At 43.7% G+C, this 18,155-nt stretch overlaps 1 protein-coding gene across 3 annotated transcripts in view; it reads left to right on the top strand.

The window, feature by feature from the left end:
- The window catches only part of LOC309552668 (serine/threonine-protein kinase PLK2-like), a 114,131-nt gene that overhangs the window by 78,434 nt on the left and 17,542 nt on the right, over nucleotides 1–18,155 (top strand). For all 3 annotated transcript variants that reach the window (XM_082253600.1, XM_082253599.1, XM_082253598.1), the window contains 3 exons: nucleotides 3,748–3,828; nucleotides 4,830–4,989; nucleotides 16,645–16,774. In XM_082253600.1, coding sequence (XP_082109726.1) covers nucleotides 3,748–3,828; nucleotides 4,830–4,989; nucleotides 16,645–16,774 — 371 coding nt within the window. The remainder of the gene's footprint in view (nucleotides 1–3,747; nucleotides 3,829–4,829; nucleotides 4,990–16,644; nucleotides 16,775–18,155) is intronic.

Below are 18,155 nucleotides of genomic sequence, written 5' to 3'. Positions count from 1 at the left end.
TATAACTTTGTATAAATGCATACAAACAAAAATATATTAGATGTGTTTTGATTATACCTTGGTTGTAAATACATACATACTCAACTTAACTGTTTGGTAGATCTCCACTACATTTTTGTTTTTTTACTTGAAATTATCCAGAAATCTTTCATTATAATTACTTAGAGGTGTCTGTAAAAATAAATTTGGTCTTTAGGAGAACCCTAAGAAATGGGGTTGATTTATTTATGTGAAATGATACTATCCTCACCTAAAACATCTAATCATGTGCAGAAAACCAGAAAATTTCCTATCAAATACTTACCGTAATTTTCCTTTCCTGATGGACTCCATGGCAGCATATGTATGGGTTAACCCCGCCTCCACTCCTCCCCTATAGGACCCCACTCCCATAAATCTTTGCTCTGAGCCGCATTGCGTAACTAGCCTACTCATGACTCTGGGAGGGAACTCCTGCTGCCATGGAGTCCATCAGGATAGGAAAATTATTACGGTAAGATTTTAATAGGAAATTTTCAGTTTTCCTGACAGACTCCATGGCAGCATAGGTATGGGAAATAACTAGCCATACACAGCCGGGAGGGCAATTGCAGTACCAAAGAAAAGGTTTTTTTGACACTGTCAACTGACAGGATTTGTAAACCAAAAACTACAAAAAGTTGAAGAGGCCGGCTCTACACAATAATGAGCCATAAATGTATTGATCGGGGACCACAAGGCCGCCCTACCTATTACATTGGAAACCACATGCTGCCATGCCGCCCAGGATGTGGACACACTCCTGGTCGAGTGAGCGGTCATTGTCCCCAAAGGTGCCAAGCCCTCGGCTCTGTGAGCCTCCCAAATGGCCCAGACAATCCATGCCAAAATCATCCTAGATGAGGCACGTTTCCCCTTGTCCTTTCCAGCAAAAAGAATGAACAGGCGTTCTGAAGCCTAAAGGAAGCTCTAGCTTGTAGATATACAATATCTGAGAGATTCCTAGAAACAAAGGAAGGCACTGATGAGAGTCAAACTAAGGACTCCCTGTTTACTAGACATGCGCTTTAACCAACTAAGCCACAGGGCAACCTCTGCCATGTCTAAAGGATGCAAGTTAGTACTCCATAGGTTGGCAGAACAATTTCTTGGTTCCCATGAAAGAAGATGTAGCCTTGGGAACTGAATCAAGCATAGATAAAAGCACCCCTCGAACTGGAAGAACGTTAATAAAAGTTCTCCGTGACCAGTATATCAATCTCTGAGGCTTTTGTTTGCAGACGTGATAGCCAGGAGAAAGGCGATTATGACAGAGAGGCCTTTAACAGAAACAGCCCTAAACACTCTGCTCCAATTCCTGAGAGGGAGTTGAGAACAAGAGGGAGATTCCATTCGGAAAACCTCTGCTTACTCTGAGATCTGAACTTAGTTGCTCCCTGTTGTTGGACAGGAAAAGATGCCTAGACCGGGAAACACCTGTGAAAGTCGATAAAGCTGACACTGGTACTCTGAAGGAGTGGATCAATAGAGCCAGATCTAAATCCAACTGGAGGAAGCCCAGAATATTTAGAACTTCTAGATCAGTACATGATCTGTCAGCAGCAGACATGTATTGCACAGACTTTGACCAGATTCTCCCGTAAATTTTGTTTGTGTTCACTCTCCTAGCATTCAAGAGAGAGAGATGACTCTGGGGGAGCAGCCAAGGTCCTCCAATCTCAAGAACCAGACCATCAGACGTAACTGTGCTGGACATGGATGTAGAAATGCACACAGTGACAGAAGGTCTGGCTGATGAGAAGGGGCACTGGGTTCCAGTAGCTGAACAGTGCTACTTGGCCAATTTGCCAAGGCATCACTGCCACTACCTCCACAACTTCTGTTAAGGGTTTTCGTAGAAACCCAAAAATGACTAGGACTTGAAGAAATGCACAGGACCCGCTGAATTACCAATGATCTATTGGGGCATCTGCGCCAGAAAAATCTCCACATGTAGAGACCATTCCTTGTTTTCCAACTGGGCTCTGGAAAGAAAGTCTGTTAGAATATTCTGGACTCTGGGGAAATAAGCCTCTAAGATGTTGGGTCAATTCTTCTGAGCCCAAGATATAATTGGCTCCACTTCTGTAGAGAACAGGATGTGACAGGCTTGTCTTTTGACATAGGAGACCGCCTTAGTGTTGACTAGCCTAAGAGCACTGATGCTCCATTCGTTATATGGTGAAAGGCCCGTAGTTTCAGAAGGTTGCTCGTAGTTTCAGAATGTTTAACACAATCTTGTGAAATTGACAGCCCGCCTGCCTTGAGCTATCCCTGACAGGCAGCAAACCCCCCCCCCCCCCCCATCCCATATTGGTGGTATCGGACGTGATTGTGAAGCAGGAGATGGGGCAATGGAATGGCAAATGTACAAATACTGTACTGGTGATGACCCTAGCATAAGGAAAACACTTTTTAGAGAAAGGGAATACAATAAGACACATGGCCACTCTAAAATTAGAGGAAAAATGGTTTAGCCTTAAAATACGTAAGGGGTTCTTCCCCGTTTAGAGCAGTAAGGATGTGGAATTCTCTTCCACAAGCACTCGTACCAGCAGGGAGCATTGATAGTTTCAAAAAACGATTAGATGGGCACCTTAAAGACCACAACATACAGGGGTATACAATGTACGGTTGACAGCAAACACACACAAACATCATAGGTTGAACTGGATAGACTAATGTCTTTTTTCAACCTCACCAACTATGTAATAGCTGGGGACTGCTGGAAACTCCACACGATTTCCGGGGCACAGCTTGCCGACAACCAGGCCTCGATCGTGGATACTTCATCCAAGGTAAGACTTCAACCATTCTGGTCCTTAGAAGGAGGACAAAAAAGGAACATGGCCTCTGGCTCAGAGCAAAGATTTATGGAAGTGGGGTCCTAAAGGGGAGCAGTGGAGGTGGTAACCCATACGTATGCTGCCATGGAGTCTGTCAGGAAAGGATTTTTTTTAATATATGATGTGAACACAGACTCAATGCACTAGTAGATCATTCCCCAAACTTCACTAAGCAGGTTTTGACAAAATAACAAGAGAAACTGGAACTGTAGTTGGGGGCCTAATTTAATTCTGTTCAATATTTTTTTGCACCTGCATAGGTCTGTAAGTACATAAATATATAGAACCTCGTTCAGTTCAATAGGGCCGCACCACAACTGTGTGCAATCCCACGATTGCACCGCAGTAGTGCAGCGATAAGGAGGGGACATATCAACTTCTCACTGCCTTTCAAATATTTCTGCAGATCTTGACCCGGAGTGAAGAACAGGTGCAAGGCTTCGGGGTTTGCAGTGTGCACCCACTAACACAGGAAGAACTTAGCCAGGTAGCAGAGTGGCAAGAGAGCATCAGGATGTCTCCTAGGCAATGCTCACCCACCACAGAGCTTTCCTGCAATACTGATAAGCTCCCTAGGCTCTCTCTTTCCAGTTATTGCAGCTCTCCACACAGTCATCCATCAGCATGCCTCCCTGAATCTGTCAGCTTCTTCAGTGAGGAATCTGAAGGGCTCAGAGAGGAATGCTGACAGTGGAAGCATCAAGGGCCAGATAGGGACAGCCACAGGGCCGGATGTGGCCCTGGGGCTGCAATTTGCCCAGGTTTGAGTTATCATCATCACTATTAAAATACCATACATATTTACAGTTATACCACTAAAGTACAATGTACGACTCTTTTTTTAAATTCTGGCATGTTTCTATGTTGCTTTCTTATTCTGCAGAACAGAGAAAGCCAATGGTAGAGAAAATGGTGGAAGATGTCACTGTTGTGTTAAAAAACTTCCTGTTCACCATCATAGCAGGTAAAAAGAAAAATGTCCATTATAAATGCAATTTCTGCTTTTAGATTTTACAATCTTATTTTTTTTTTATCCTTTTGGTCTTGTTGGTCAACTATTTTGCAATGCACTCTTAAAAATAGTAACCTGTCAAAGCTATTGACATAAAATATGAATATATTTACTTTATGATGATAGAACTATATCAGCTTCCATTGTTGACTTGTTTTAAAAGGGGCAGGTTTTGTGGATGTCATAATTATCCTGTCTTCCGTACCTAGTGAGTCACTGGCATGCAACAAATTTGAAGCCATTGAAGTCTAAAAAAAAATCTGAACTGCTATCCTGTATGCTTCCTTCATCTCAGTCAATATTCTGTAATAAAGGTAGGATTCAAAAGGAAAGATCCAACGGCTTTGCTTTAAAGAATGAGTCAACAATGGCAGCTCTTAATATTTATATGTTCACAGATTGAGTTTAAATCGGCTTAGGTCCTAAACATCCTGTAAATAGATTATATGTATCAGTTTTAAACAATCTTCATAATGGCAAATCTTAGAATAAAAATAAACTATCCTATCAGTCAATGCAATTATAACATTTGCAGAAAAAAAAAAGTAGATCATACTCAACTGGCTTAATTGGGCTGTTCACTTTGCAAGAGAATTTTCCCCAGTTCTTAGGGATTGACGTGAAGCTCTGATGACTGATTATCCAATCATGTGCAAACAAAAGTGCTGTTTTTTTTATTTTCCTTGCACATGTTTGGGTATATTCCTTACAAAGTGATTTTTCACTGCATTCACTAAGCTCTGAAGAAAACTACCTTGCAAAGTACAACTTACTTCCCTTGAAAAGTGAACAGCCATCTGCCTTTAATAAATCAACACCATTGTGTTCACGGGTAGCCAATAAACCACTAAGGAAGATTTAAAAAAAAGCATGAACTACAAAAATGCCCATTATAAAGTAAATGTTTGCTTATGTTTTGAATTGGCCTTAAACTTGCTGTTTTCATTTGAAAGGTGACTTGGATCCCACAAAGCAGGTGAATTCTCCTATTCTATGGGTAACCAAGTGGGTGGATTACTCTAACAAATACGGCTTTGGCTACCAGCTTTCTGATGACTGTACAGGGGTACTACTGACTGATGGAACACATGTTGTTCTCTCCCCATATACACAGTAAGTACATTGTTCAAAACATTTAGACTTTAAAACGGAGTTCCGGGCACAAAATCTACCTAATAGATTTTGTGCCCATCCGCTGGATCTTCTTCACCTGAAAAGGAATTGGATAGTTAGGTATATATTTTTTTTTGACTCACCTTGTAATTGTAGATAGAAAATACTCACCTATTCTGCACTTCCTCCCTCTGTGCCGCGGCTCCGCCGTCACTTCTTGTCTTGCGATGGTTCTTGGGAGCTGAACGTCATCGCTCCCAGGAATCAATGCGACGGCACCGGCCCCGCTCGTCACTTCCGAGGCGACGCCGCATTCCCTGCTAAACAGCTTCTGGGCATGCCCAGAAGCTGTGGAGGAATGCATCGCCGCACCGGAAGTGACGAGAAGGGCCGGTGCAGGCGCATTCTGGGAGAAGAAGACACGGAAGAGGACACAGAAGAGGATCGCGCCGGCTTCAGCTGCCCACAACAGAGATGGCAACGCTGGAGAAGAAATTTTTATAAGTGAGTATTTCTTCTTGCAGGTAAGTGCGAACTGGGACAGATCAGAGGCTATCCATTGTGGAATGTACTAGCCCTGACTGTCCCGGGGGTATGTTTAGTGAAAAAACGTTTTCGTGCCCAGAACTCCGCTTTAAAGTGATTTTTTTTAAATAACAAACATGTCATACTTACCTCCTCTATGCAGTTGATTTTGCACACAGCGGATGGTCTCTCATTCCTGTTTCTGGCCCCTCCCTCCTATTGAGTGCCCAAACAGCAAGCAGCTTGCTATGGGGGCACCCAAGCCAAGCTGCAGCTCTGTGTGTCCATTCAGACACAGAGCTGCCGTTCAGCCCTGCCCCCTCTCTCTCCTGATTGGCTCACTGACATTGATTGACATCCACGGGAGTCAATGTTACCACTGCTGTATCCCAGCCAATCAGGAGGGAGAGTCCCAGGACGGTCGAGGGACTTGCTGGACAGAGAGGGGGCACAGGTAAGTGTTAGTATTAGGGGGGCTGAGGGGGACTGCTAAACACAGAAGGATTTTTATCTTAATGCATTAAGATAAAAAACTTCCTGACTTTAAAACTCCTTTAACATTTCTGGGGTTCACTGGAACATTGCATTTTTCTCTTCATCGCTTCAATCAATTCCCTTGCATTGCTCTCATGTAGAGATCTACAATTCAGCTATACTCCTAGAATTAATGGTGAGCTAGCACATGACCTGTGATCTGACCATTGTTCATTCAAATAAAAAAAACCCTGTACCTTTCTGTACCTACGCTTTCTCCTACTGTTGACGTTCATTCTGTCCACGTGTATTCTGTGGTCCAACTAGCTTGGCTGTCACAAAGCGTCTTTCTCATCTCTTTTGGACTCTCCTCCAACCAGTGATGGTCACACATAAACCTGCCTTAACTCATCCATGTTCTATATCAGGCTTTTTAAATATACTTTTCATATTCTTTCATCATAATCTACTGTAATGTTCCCTCAATTCCTGCAACCTCCCGTGTCTACACCCCCCTCCACAGAAGTGCATACATTCACACAACATTTTTTTAAACTTCAATATCCACCTATGCCACTCTCCACAAGCCTCTAACTCAACAATAATTTCAGCTGTGGACCCAATTGCTTCCTTTACCACCACCCATAATTTTCCTATCAGTGAGCATCTCTTGCACACCATGCATGAGGCTATAGAAGAAAACCTAAACTAAAGAGAATTTCATTGTATACAGACATGTAATACACAAGCACATGAAAGCTCTGTCATGTGCTAGCTAAGCAATAATCCATCCTTTTACTTATCCATACAAACTAAAATAGCTATTCCATACTTTACCTTATATTTTAGAAAGCAAACTCACAACATTTAACCACTTTACCACCGGAGGATTTTGCTGTCTTACGTCCAGGCCACTTTTTGCGATTCGGCACTGTGCGACTTTAACTGACAATTGCACGGTCGTGCAACGCCATACCCAAACAAAATTTACGTCCTTTTTTTCCCAAAAACAGAGCTTTCTTTTGGTGGTATTTGATCACCTGTGCGATTTTTACTTTTTGCGCTATAAACAAAAAAATAGCGTAAATTAAAAAAAAATAACAATATTTTTCACATTTTTTTTATATGAAATTCCCCCCCATAAAAATGTAAAAATCAAAATTTTTTTAATTTTTGGCCAATTTGTTTTCTGCTACCTATGTTTGGTAAAAGAAATCACAATAAGCGTATTTTGATTGGTTTGCGCAAAAGTTATTGCGTTTACTAACTAAGGGAAAGATTTATGTCATTTTTGGTGGGTTTTTTTTTAACGAGTAATGGCAGCGATCTGCAACATTGCGGCGGACAGATCGGACCCTTGACTGACATTTTTGACACTTTTGGGGGTACCAGTGACATTACTACAGTAATCAGTGCTATAAATATGCACTGTTACTGTAAAAATGACACTGGCAGGGAAGGGGTTAATTTTATTGGAGAGGGAGGGGTTAATGTATGCCTGGTGCTTACTAACGTGTGTGGGAGGAGGTGACTGAGTGACACAGGGACAGATCGCATGTTCAGCTATGCTGAACCCTGTAATCTGTCACTGTTTGTCACTTAGGAGATCCGCCCGATTTGTTTACACAAGCGGGCGGATCTCCAGACTCGATTCCCCGACGATCGAGGAAGAGCGGCAGCGATCGCCGCTGCTCCTCCCCTGGCCTGACGCCCACTGTGACTGAAAACAGCGGGAGCGAGCCTAATTTTACTAACTCTTTGTTTGGCAGTCTGGATTATACTCTAATATATTTGTGAAAATTCCCTATTAAAGGAGACAATATTCTAATGACTGCAGAACTTGAAGACTACTACTCTTTATTCAGTTTTGTTGATTGATCTTCTGCTTTTGCCACTGTTGATCACTTTTAATAAGTATTGATGAACCGAATGTACCTGGGTTCAGTTCAGGGCATGTTTGGCAAACATTGATAAAATTGAAGTGCCGAATCTGAACTCCATTGAAGGCAATGGAAGCCGATTGATAAAAAAAAAAACAGTAATGGCCATTTTCAAAGCCAATATGAATGGGTGGCTTGGTGGTGCCATAAGGAGCATGTACTAAAGCAAGCATTTTTTTCTTTTAAATTCCACTTGGCAGGGAGTATGAATTTTAATAATGCTTAAAGTGAAAGATTAAAATAACATGCCTGGGGGATGCCCTGCCTGTAAAGTGGTGCATCTGTTTAATGTTTGCAATTTACTACAGCAAAACTGTTACTAAGAAAAATTACAAAGAAAAGTGTTTAAATTGCTGACAAAAGGACAACTCCAAGCTGCTTCATTTTGTTTATAAACAAAGGAGCTGGGTATTCCCTTCATCTATACCAGACCCCTATTCTAGATGAGAATCTAGAAAAAGAAATGGTGTGGGGGGGGGGGGGTTTACCCATAATTCCTATGAAAAATTGGGTGGAGGTCCCCCCTAAATTCTATACTGGACCCTTAAGATCTGGTATGGACTTTGGGGGGGGGGGGGGGGACTCCACACAAAAATCAAGAAAATTAAAATTGAGGTCCATCTCAAAAATCCACACCAGGCCCTTATCTCCTCATCTAAACATACAGCCTAACGGGGCAGGACCTAAACATACAGCCTAACAGGGCAGGATCTAAACATACAGCCTAACGGGGCAGGATCTAAACATACAGCCTAACGGGGCAGGACCTAAACATACAGCCTAACAGGGCAGGACCTAAACATACAGCCTAACAGGGCAGGATCTAAACATACAGCCTAACAGGGCAGGACCTAAGACACTAAAAGAGAAGAGAGTCCAAGGAATAAGGATGAGCTCCCAGTTCGGTCTGAACACATGTTTGGACTGAAATCTGCTTATTTGAGCGTTCTTCTGAACACTGGACTTGAAACCCATTTGGTAGGAGCTGAACATCATTTGTAAGTAGTGGGATTTTCTCCTTCCATCTCTTTCATCTCTAGAGAGTAACTGCTGATATAAACAAAGGGGTGAGGTCTCCCAAGGGCCAGTGGTGTATTTAGGTTTTGTGCTGCCCTAGGCCGGACTAAACCCGTGCACCCCCTAATTTAACTACGACCCACCCCTTCCTGTGAAGGCCACACCCCATTATGTTTCAGACCCGCCCTGTCATCTGTAAACCACACCCCTTCCTCATTAGGCTCCACCTTTTCCTTTTTTGAGCTCCATCTCTTCCTCTCTGTACCTTAAAAGTGGGTACAAAGTGCCTACTTGTATATTTTGTGGTTTTGTATGGGTACGTCATTTCGCAGAAGCGCTCCTGGGGCAAGCTTGTGCTCCTGGGGGCCCCCGCTAGGCAGCGGGGATGCCAATCCACAGGGCCGGTGGCTGCAATTGCCGCCGGGCCCCCGCGATCGATCCACACTGAGAGAGAAGAGCGGTCAGCTGTTGTACACGCGGCAGACTGTTGTTCTCTCTGAAATGATCACAGAGCGCCTGTGATCCTCCTATTTAGGATCGCATGTCTCTGTGGTCATTTCACAAGTCCCCCCCCCATACAGTTAGAAAACACCCCCTAGGCTCACATTTAGCACCTTGATCACCCCTGGGTTAACCCCTTCCCTGCCAGTGTCATTAGTACAGGAACAGTGCATATTTTTAGCACTGATTACTGTAGTAATGTCACTGGTCCCCCCAAAAGTGTCAAAAATGTCAGTTAGAGGTCCCATCTGTCCGCTGCAGTCCCACTAAAAATCGCAATTGCCGCCATTACTAGTAAAAAAAAAAAATGAATTAAATGAAAATGACATTTCTCCTAGTTTGTAGACGTGATAACTTTTGCGCAAACCAATCAAAATACACTTATTGGGATTTTTTTACCAAAAATATGTAGCAGAAACCAAATTGGCCTAAAAGGATAAAAACATTTAGATTTTTTTAATTTTAATAACAAAATTAATAAAAATTGCAGAGTTGATCAAATACCACCAAAAGAAAGCTCTATTTGTGGGGAAAAGTACATCAATTTTTTTAGTGTACAGCGTCGCACGACTGCGCAATTGTCCGTTAGTAATGCAGTCCTGAATTGCAAAAAATGGCCTGGTCATTAAGGGGGAAAATCTTCCAGTCCAGAAGTGGTTAAAGCTTGGAGCACTTTGCAGTACATGAACTTTCCCTGCCTGTGAACTGTTAAATGTGTTTGCATTAATTTCAGCGTGCATGGAGCACTTGTGTACATGCTGAAACCAATGCAAACTCATTTACCATTTCACATGCAGTGAAAGTTCATGTACTGCAAAGTGCTCCATATTTGTTAAAAATATATTTACTGCAAAAATGTAATGGAATTATTAATTTATAATTGTAGCAATAGCAGTGGGTGGTAACCTAAAATTGTGATTCCTACCTGCTGTTGGATGTCCTGACCTGGTTGGGGGTTCCCTTTTCCTCCTCTCTCTCCTCCTCCTCGACATAGATAGACCCGTCCCGGGGAGAAGTTAGTCCCTCTTACACGCCACGCGGAGGGTGGGTAGGTGGAGCATTTGGCTCCGCCCCCACCCACACATTGAGGTGCATCCCGTCTGGCCACTCACTGCCGCTCTATGGGGGCAACAGTCCCTCCCTCCCTGGCAAGTATGTACGCCCCTCAAGGCTGGGACAAGGCCATCCAGCACCCTGGGCAAAGATGGCAAACTGCGCCCCCCCCCCCATGTGTATTCACAATTCACATCTCGGTGTCAGTGTGACACCCGCTGGGAGTGAAGGCAGCTTCTCTGTCGTCTTGTCTCCAGTCATGTGATATGTCACATGGTAAGACAGTCTGCCCTCACTCTATAGTGGCACTGTGCTGAGACAAAGGCATTTAACGCAGTTCCGGGGAGGTTGCAGTGTGGCCTTATTTACTTGAACAGGTTGCCTTCAGCAGATGTTAGTGCATGCTGAAAGTGACGGGCGGTATAATTCCTGCCACTGCTGCAAATCAAAATATTGCAGCAGTGGCATCTGTAAACCTCTAGCTGCTGCCTCTGGCAGGAGTGATAGGGAGCTGTATTATGAGGCTCAGCAGCATGTTTTATTGCCTGCCAACCGCAAGTGTAAATGAGCCCATGGCTAGGTTCACACTGTTACAGGTGGTTGCATGTGCGGGACAGCGTGTAAATGGCACCAATTCCCGCACCCACAACCACCTGCAGGAAAAATTCCCTGCTCTTTTACAGATGCACAAGGCTGCCATTTACTCTTATTGGCACCCCCACACATCTGAAAATGCAGCACATTTTTTGGTGCGGGACACTGCATGGTGCTTTTGCACCATGCGATTTCCCTGCGGCTGCATTTTCCTAAAGGTGTAGGGACCTGTTTCCTGCAGATACAGTAGTCCATTTAAATGAATGTGCTGCTGTGCCTGCGCAAATGTGAGTCACAGCAAACACATTAGTGTGAACCTGACATAAAGGAAAATACATACAGCAAGGTGCCTCCAACATATTTTACTTAATAGCACAAAGTCACTTTATAAAATACCTCTGCTGAGTACTCCCCTATTTATCAATCATATACTGTACACAGTGCTCAGATGAAAAGAGCAGAACATCACTGCATTGTACCTGTAATTCTCAGAGTTCTTGGGTTTAATCTGGGCATCTTCTATCTGCTTCTGTCCCCATCTGAGTGTCAGCCTGCCCTCCACCTGCATTGCTTTAGTATCCTTAGCTCTGCCATGAGTCCCGACATTTTCTTCATCTTCTGCCAGCCTCTATCCCCGCCCACTGGCCCGCCCACCATGTATAGCACTTCCCTAGACCATTAACTACAGGTCTGATAGGAGGTGGGCGGGGACAGAAGATGCAGAAAACGTCGGGACTCAACCTGGACACAGAGCTAAGAATTCTAAAGCAATGCTGGTGGTGGGCGGGCTGACGATCGGGGACAGAAGCAGAGAGAAGATGCTGACACTAAACCCGAGCCCTAAGCATGCAAAAGCCTTGCAGGTGGTGCTCACATTATCAGCACTTCACCTCCGCTGCGCCCTCCCTCCCGCCCACCCCTTGTACGAGCCCTGACGCGGCGACGCCCCTTCACTAAAAGCTGGAGAGTGGAGACTGTGTGTGTGGGAAGAGGCGGTGACAGGCAGGCAAGGACCAGGGGAGCAGACAATGAGGCGGGACTCGGCACGCAAAGTGACGGGAGCACTGCAGACGGGCCTCACAGAGCTTACGAGCTTACCGTTTGTTTTTTTTTTATGCAAGGGCAGCGGCTTTTTTGCCGCCCCCCCACAAAGTGCCGCCCTAGGCCTAGGCCTTGTCGGCCTAGGCCAAAATACAGCAGTGCCAAGGGCAGTAATGTGAACAGACATGTGTTGGCAGTCAATATTTGTTTTTCTTCCAGAGGGTCGGTGGCAGGCATCATGATTAACGTGATTTGACATGGCTAGACGATGTTATTAACTATGGATGTACATTGTGGAACTGTGTATTCTATTTAGGAGCTTATCAAAAACTGTCTTTCTTTATTTACACTACAATTTTTTTGTGAACGAGTAGGTGTACCATGTACCCCCTAACTCATTAGCATTGGAGCATGTATCTGGGGGATCCCTTATTATTCAAAGGGGCTTTCAAATTCCAATAAGCTCCTTCCCACAGACTCCCAGAACTATCAGCCCAGATTTGTGGGCCCTTGTTCTCATCAATATGGGGACAAAGTTGAGAGCATGTGGCCTGGTGTGGTTCAGAAAGGGGGTGCATGCTCGACTCCCCCTTTCCAGCCTGCAAGTTTGCATGCTTGGATATAGGACTGGTGGGAACCTCACTAGTGATGTCGCGAACATAAAATTCGCCGTTCGCGAACGGCGAACGCGAACATCGGCGAATGTTCGCGAACCGGCGAACATTGCGAACCGCCATAGACTTTAATAGGCAGGCGAATTTTAAAACCCACAGGGATTCTTTCTGGCCACAATAGTAATGGAAAAGTTGTTTCAAGGGGACAAACACCTGGACTGTGGCATGTCGGAGGGGGATCCATGGCAAAACTCCCATGGAAAATTACGTAGTTGACGCAGAGTCGGGTTTTATTCCATAAAGGGCATAAATCACCTAACATTCCTAAATTGTTTGGAATAATGTGCTTTAAAACATCCAGTGTGTGTATACGATCAGGTATGATGTTGTATCGATCAGGTAGTGTAAGGGTTACGCTCGCTTCACAGTGACAGACCAAACTCCCCTTTTAACGCACCGCAAACAACCGCAAACAGACCAGAACCGACCAAAATGGGACAGGAACTGGGCTTTAAGGGTTAGGGTTAGGTTTAGTGTTAGGGGCTAGGGTTAGGGTTACGGTGAGATACTTAGGGTTAGAGTAAGTAACCCTACCCCTACGCCTCTAACCCTAACCGTCTAACCCTAAGCACTAAAAATAACCCTAACCCTAGCCCTAACCCTAATTCTAAATTTTTTTCTGGTTCTGGACATGCTACAGAGCTGAAACTTCACAGGTACACTTTTTAGACCCCCAAAATTGTAATTTTTCATTAGAGAGCCAATTATTGGAAAAATTAAAAAAAAATAAAAATAAAAAATTTCTTTGGATTTAGCATTTGGGGGGTCTAAAAGGTGTACCTGTGAAGTTTCAGCTCTGTAGCATGTCCAGAACAAGAAAAAAATACGAATTAGGGTTAGGGCTAGGGTTAGGCTTAAGGCTAGGGTTAGGGTTAGGGCTAGGGTTAGGTTTAGGGTTAGGGTTATTTTTATGGCTAGGCTTAGAGGGTTAGGGTTAAGGTTAGAGGGTTAGGGTTATGGTTAGAGGGTTAGGGTTAGGTTTAGTGTTAGGGGCTAAGGTTAGGGTTACGGTGAGATACTTAGGGTTAGAGTTAGTAGCCCTACCCCTACCCCTCTAACTCTAACCCTCTAACCCTAAGCACTAAAAATAACCCTAACCTTAGCCCTGACCCTAACCCTAACCCTAGCCCTAACCCTAATTCTATTTTTTTTCTGGTTCTGGACATGCTACAGAGCTGAAACTTCACAGGTACACTTTTTAGACCCCCCCAGACAATAAATCCAAAGAATTTTTTTTCTTTTAAGTTTTTTTTTTTTTAAGTTTTCCAATAATTGACTCTCTATCAAAAATGACAAATTTTAAAAACTTTTTTTGTGTGATTTGGTGTCTAGGGGGTCTAAAAAGTGTACCTGTGAAGTTTCAGCTCTGTAGCATGTCCAGAACCAGAAAAAAAGATCATTTTTCAGTAGAGCAGGGATGGTGGGAACTCCTTTTACACCTATATGATCTTTTTTTCTGGTTCTGGACATGCTACAGAGCTGAAACTTCCCAGGTACGCTTTTTAGACCCCCCAGACAATAAATACAAAGAATTTTTTTTTTAAAGTTTTTTTTTTTTAATTTTTCCAATAATTGGCTCTCTATCAAAAATGAAAATTTTTAAGAACTTTTTTGTGTGATTTAGTGTCTAGGGGGTCTAAAAAGTGTACCTGTGAAGAGTGTACCTGTGAAGTTTCAGCTCTGTAGCATGTCCAGAACCAGAAAAAAAGATCATTTTTCAGTAGAGCAGGGATGGTGGGAACCCCTTTTACACTTTATATGATCTTTTTTTTCTGGTTCTGGACATGCTACAGAGCTGAAACTTCACAGGTACGCTTTTTAGACCCCCCCAGACACTAATCCAAAAAAAGTCATGCCTGCCACCGTATATATCAGTGGTGGGTGGGCAGTGGCACTGCAGTGGGCACAGTATACTCTGTGGACCTGACAGTCACTGGCACCCAGGCAACTGCAATTATAAAAAAAATATATATATTTTTACTTTGCAAGCTGCTGTGCCACCGTATATATATCAGTGGTGGGTGGGCACGCAGTGGCACTACAGTGGGCACAGTACACTCTGTGGACCTGACAGTCACTGGCAGCCCAGGCAACTGCAATAATAAAAAATATATTTTTTTTTTCAATTTGCAACAAGATGCTGTGCCACAGTAAATATATATATCAGTGGTGGGCAGTGCACTGCAGTGGGTACAGTACACTCTGTGGACCTGACACAGCACTCACTGCAATTATGACAGAGGAAAAAAAAATATTTTTTAAAATGCAAGGTACTGTGCCTGTGCCACCCGAAATGAGTGTGGTGTGCACACAGTACAGTCTGTGGTGGGTCTGTGGCCTCTCACACACAGCGGGCAGGCAACTGCAGTGTACAATAGATATATATATATATATATATATATATATATATATATAAAAAGAAAAAACTCAATTACCAGCCCTTAAAAGGGCTTTTGGGGACACTAGATATATATATATATATATATATATATAAAAAAAATTACACAAACACCAGCCCTTAGAAGGGCTTTTTGGGGTGCTGTCAGGATGCTGTCCTTACAGCAGTAGTGGACCAAGAACACTGACTAGCAAGACCAGGAACACTGACTAACAACTGTCCCTAGCTATTAACAGCAGCAGCAGCAACACTCTCCCTGCTCTCACTAACACACACTGCTTCAGAATGATCTAAGATGGATGCTGCCCTTGCTTATTTATAGGAGGTGGGAGGGTGTGGGAGGGAGGTATGCTGATTGGCTGGAAATGTGTCTGCTGACTGTAAAGTTCAGGGTCAAAGTTTGCCTCAATGATGTATTATAGGGGGCGGACCAAACATCGCATATGTTCGCCCGCAGCGGCGAACGCGAACATGCTAAGTTCGCCGGGAACTGTTCGCCGGCGAAGAGTTCGGTACACCTCTAAACCTCACACTTTTTTTTTTTTTTTTATAATTTCATGGGATTCCGTCTTAAAATCCATGCCAGGTCTGAAGGGCCTGAGTCTCTAAACCTTCCCACTCTATCCAAAATAAAATAAGAAACGTTGTCTTTCAGCGTGGTTTATCACTGAATGAGCAACACTCTGTTGCCCAAATAATCCAACTAACATCAACAAATTAAATACAGCTACTTTCTCCCAGTTCTCCCACTGGCTGCCAAATGTATAAACTTCAGAATACTAAAAATTTACCCGCAAAGTTCTCACTGATCTCTCCCTCATCACCAAAATATTTTGTTACTAATTTTCAGATACCATTTCAAGCACCACCCCTGCTCTGCTTAAAACCTATTCTCATTTTCCATCTTCTTTCCCTGTTCCTCACATCCAAGACTTCATCAGTTTCTCCATATCTGTAAAATGTCTCTTCTATAAGCGATTCAGCACTCTCCAACCCTTGAATCCTTCAAACACAACTTTACAAATCTAAGTATCAGGCAAGAATATAATCCAACCTAAAGTATACTATTTATTACTTATCTAGCAGACATTTCTTCTTCACACTATCTGGTAATTAACATACCTTTCCATATTCACAACCTACTTATTTTTTTTATCTGTCAGTTCTAAACCTTATCCCCCTAGATTGTAAGCTTGCCCAATATAACCTCATATACTCGATCTGTGAATCTTGTTATTTGGGTGTTATGTTTTGTGGTACCACTGTACACGCTTCTCAATGTAAATATTTTATGATATTATCTGTATTGCCCTCCCTTATGTATCTCTAACTTTGTTCAAGGCATAATATATGGTACTGTTACATAAATGAATATGTTTCCACAATTCGAGCTAGCACAACTGAGAATCATTCTATTCTCTTTCCTAACTTGCTTTAGAAAAGTTTGTTATTCTACAAGCTCTGAAGAACATATCATGTTTCCTGAATGGAGCCCACCATGTAAGCTGGAAGCAAAGATGAGGATACTCAGGTTTTTCTTTCAATACATGCAAGAAAATGTGTTGGAGGTGAGGAATGATCAGCCGGAATCAACAACTTGAGCAATGTTCCCTATGGTAGATGAAGAACCCTTTCCTGATGCTTTCCAAGTTAAATGTTTAATTCAAGAATAAAAACTGCTGTTTCTTCACAATGTGGGGGTTTGCATTGCCTAAATTAGCCTTTTTCAACCAGAGTGCCCAGGCACCTTGGGGTGCCTTAAGGTTTCTTCAGGGTTGCCTTGGCAAATGCCTAAAACTTGCCCAAAAAGGTATACAAGCCTAGCAGGTGGATCAAACCTGACTTTTAGTTATGCAAAGCCACAGGTTTTTAGGCCCCTTTCACACAGGTGGACCGTTCAGATCCGCCTGTCCGTTTTTTTTGGCGGATCTGAACGGTCCCCCCATGCACTCCTATGGGGCATCGGATGGCAGCTGAGACATGTCCGCTGACATCTGACCAGATCCGATCCGTCAAATCTGGACGGATGGAAACCCTATTTTCCGACGGTCCGTTCCCATCCGATTTCCCCCATAGAGATGCATGGGGAACTGACAGCTGTGTCTCCGCACACAGCGTGCAGACACAGCTGTCCTTCTGCTGCTCAGCGGGGGATCGGCGGCTCGATCCCCCGCTGAGAAAAACGGAATCCGTCCGACGGACGGATAGTGTGAAAGGGGCCTTATTGTGCACCATTTCAACCTTCCAGCCACCGGCATTCTAACAACAAGTGATGTCATCAGTGTTGATAAAAGGGGTGTTGATCGCCTGCACAGCATCCTTGTTTGACCCTCGTCTGCCTCTCTCCGTCAACACTGGGGTCACATTAGCTGAGTGAGGGAGAGGAGAAACACTGGAATACTAGTCGGTACTAGTATGCAAAAGTGTATTTGCTTTGTAAGAATAAATCACCTCTAATGTTGGCTGTCCTTCGTGTTTCGATGCTGCCGCAATATGTAAAACTATTAGAATAGTTTTTTTACATTTTAGAATGGGGTTCCTTTAGACTGTCCATAATTTTAAAGGGTGCCTTGACTGAAAAAAGGTTGAGAAACACTGGCCTAAGACCCCATTCAGACTAGCGCGACTTGTCAGGCGACTTGTCAGCCTGACAAGTCGCGCTCGGTCGCTCGCCATTGATTAGCACAGGACCCGTTCTAATAGGAGCGACACAAGTCGCTCCGACTTAGAAAAAGGGTCCTGTGGGCGACTCGCATTGACTTCCATTATGTGAAGTCCCTGCAAGTCGCGCCGAAGTTGCGGTGCACGCTGTGCACCGCGACTTCACAGGTCGCCCCTCGAAGTCGCATCGCGCCAGTCTGAATGGGCTCTTAATGAATACCTTCTGTTATAAAGAGCCCTGCTTGGGTTCTCTTACAGACTTGTCACACATAAAGATGTAATCGGGCA

Source organism: Pelophylax lessonae (genome assembly GCF_965119305.1).
Source record: "Pelophylax lessonae genome assembly, chromosome: 1".
NCBI classification, from domain to species: domain Eukaryota; kingdom Metazoa; phylum Chordata; class Amphibia; order Anura; family Ranidae; genus Pelophylax; species Pelophylax lessonae.
The sequence above is the reverse complement of the archived record's forward strand: the minus strand, read 5'-3'. Positions and strand labels throughout refer to the sequence as shown.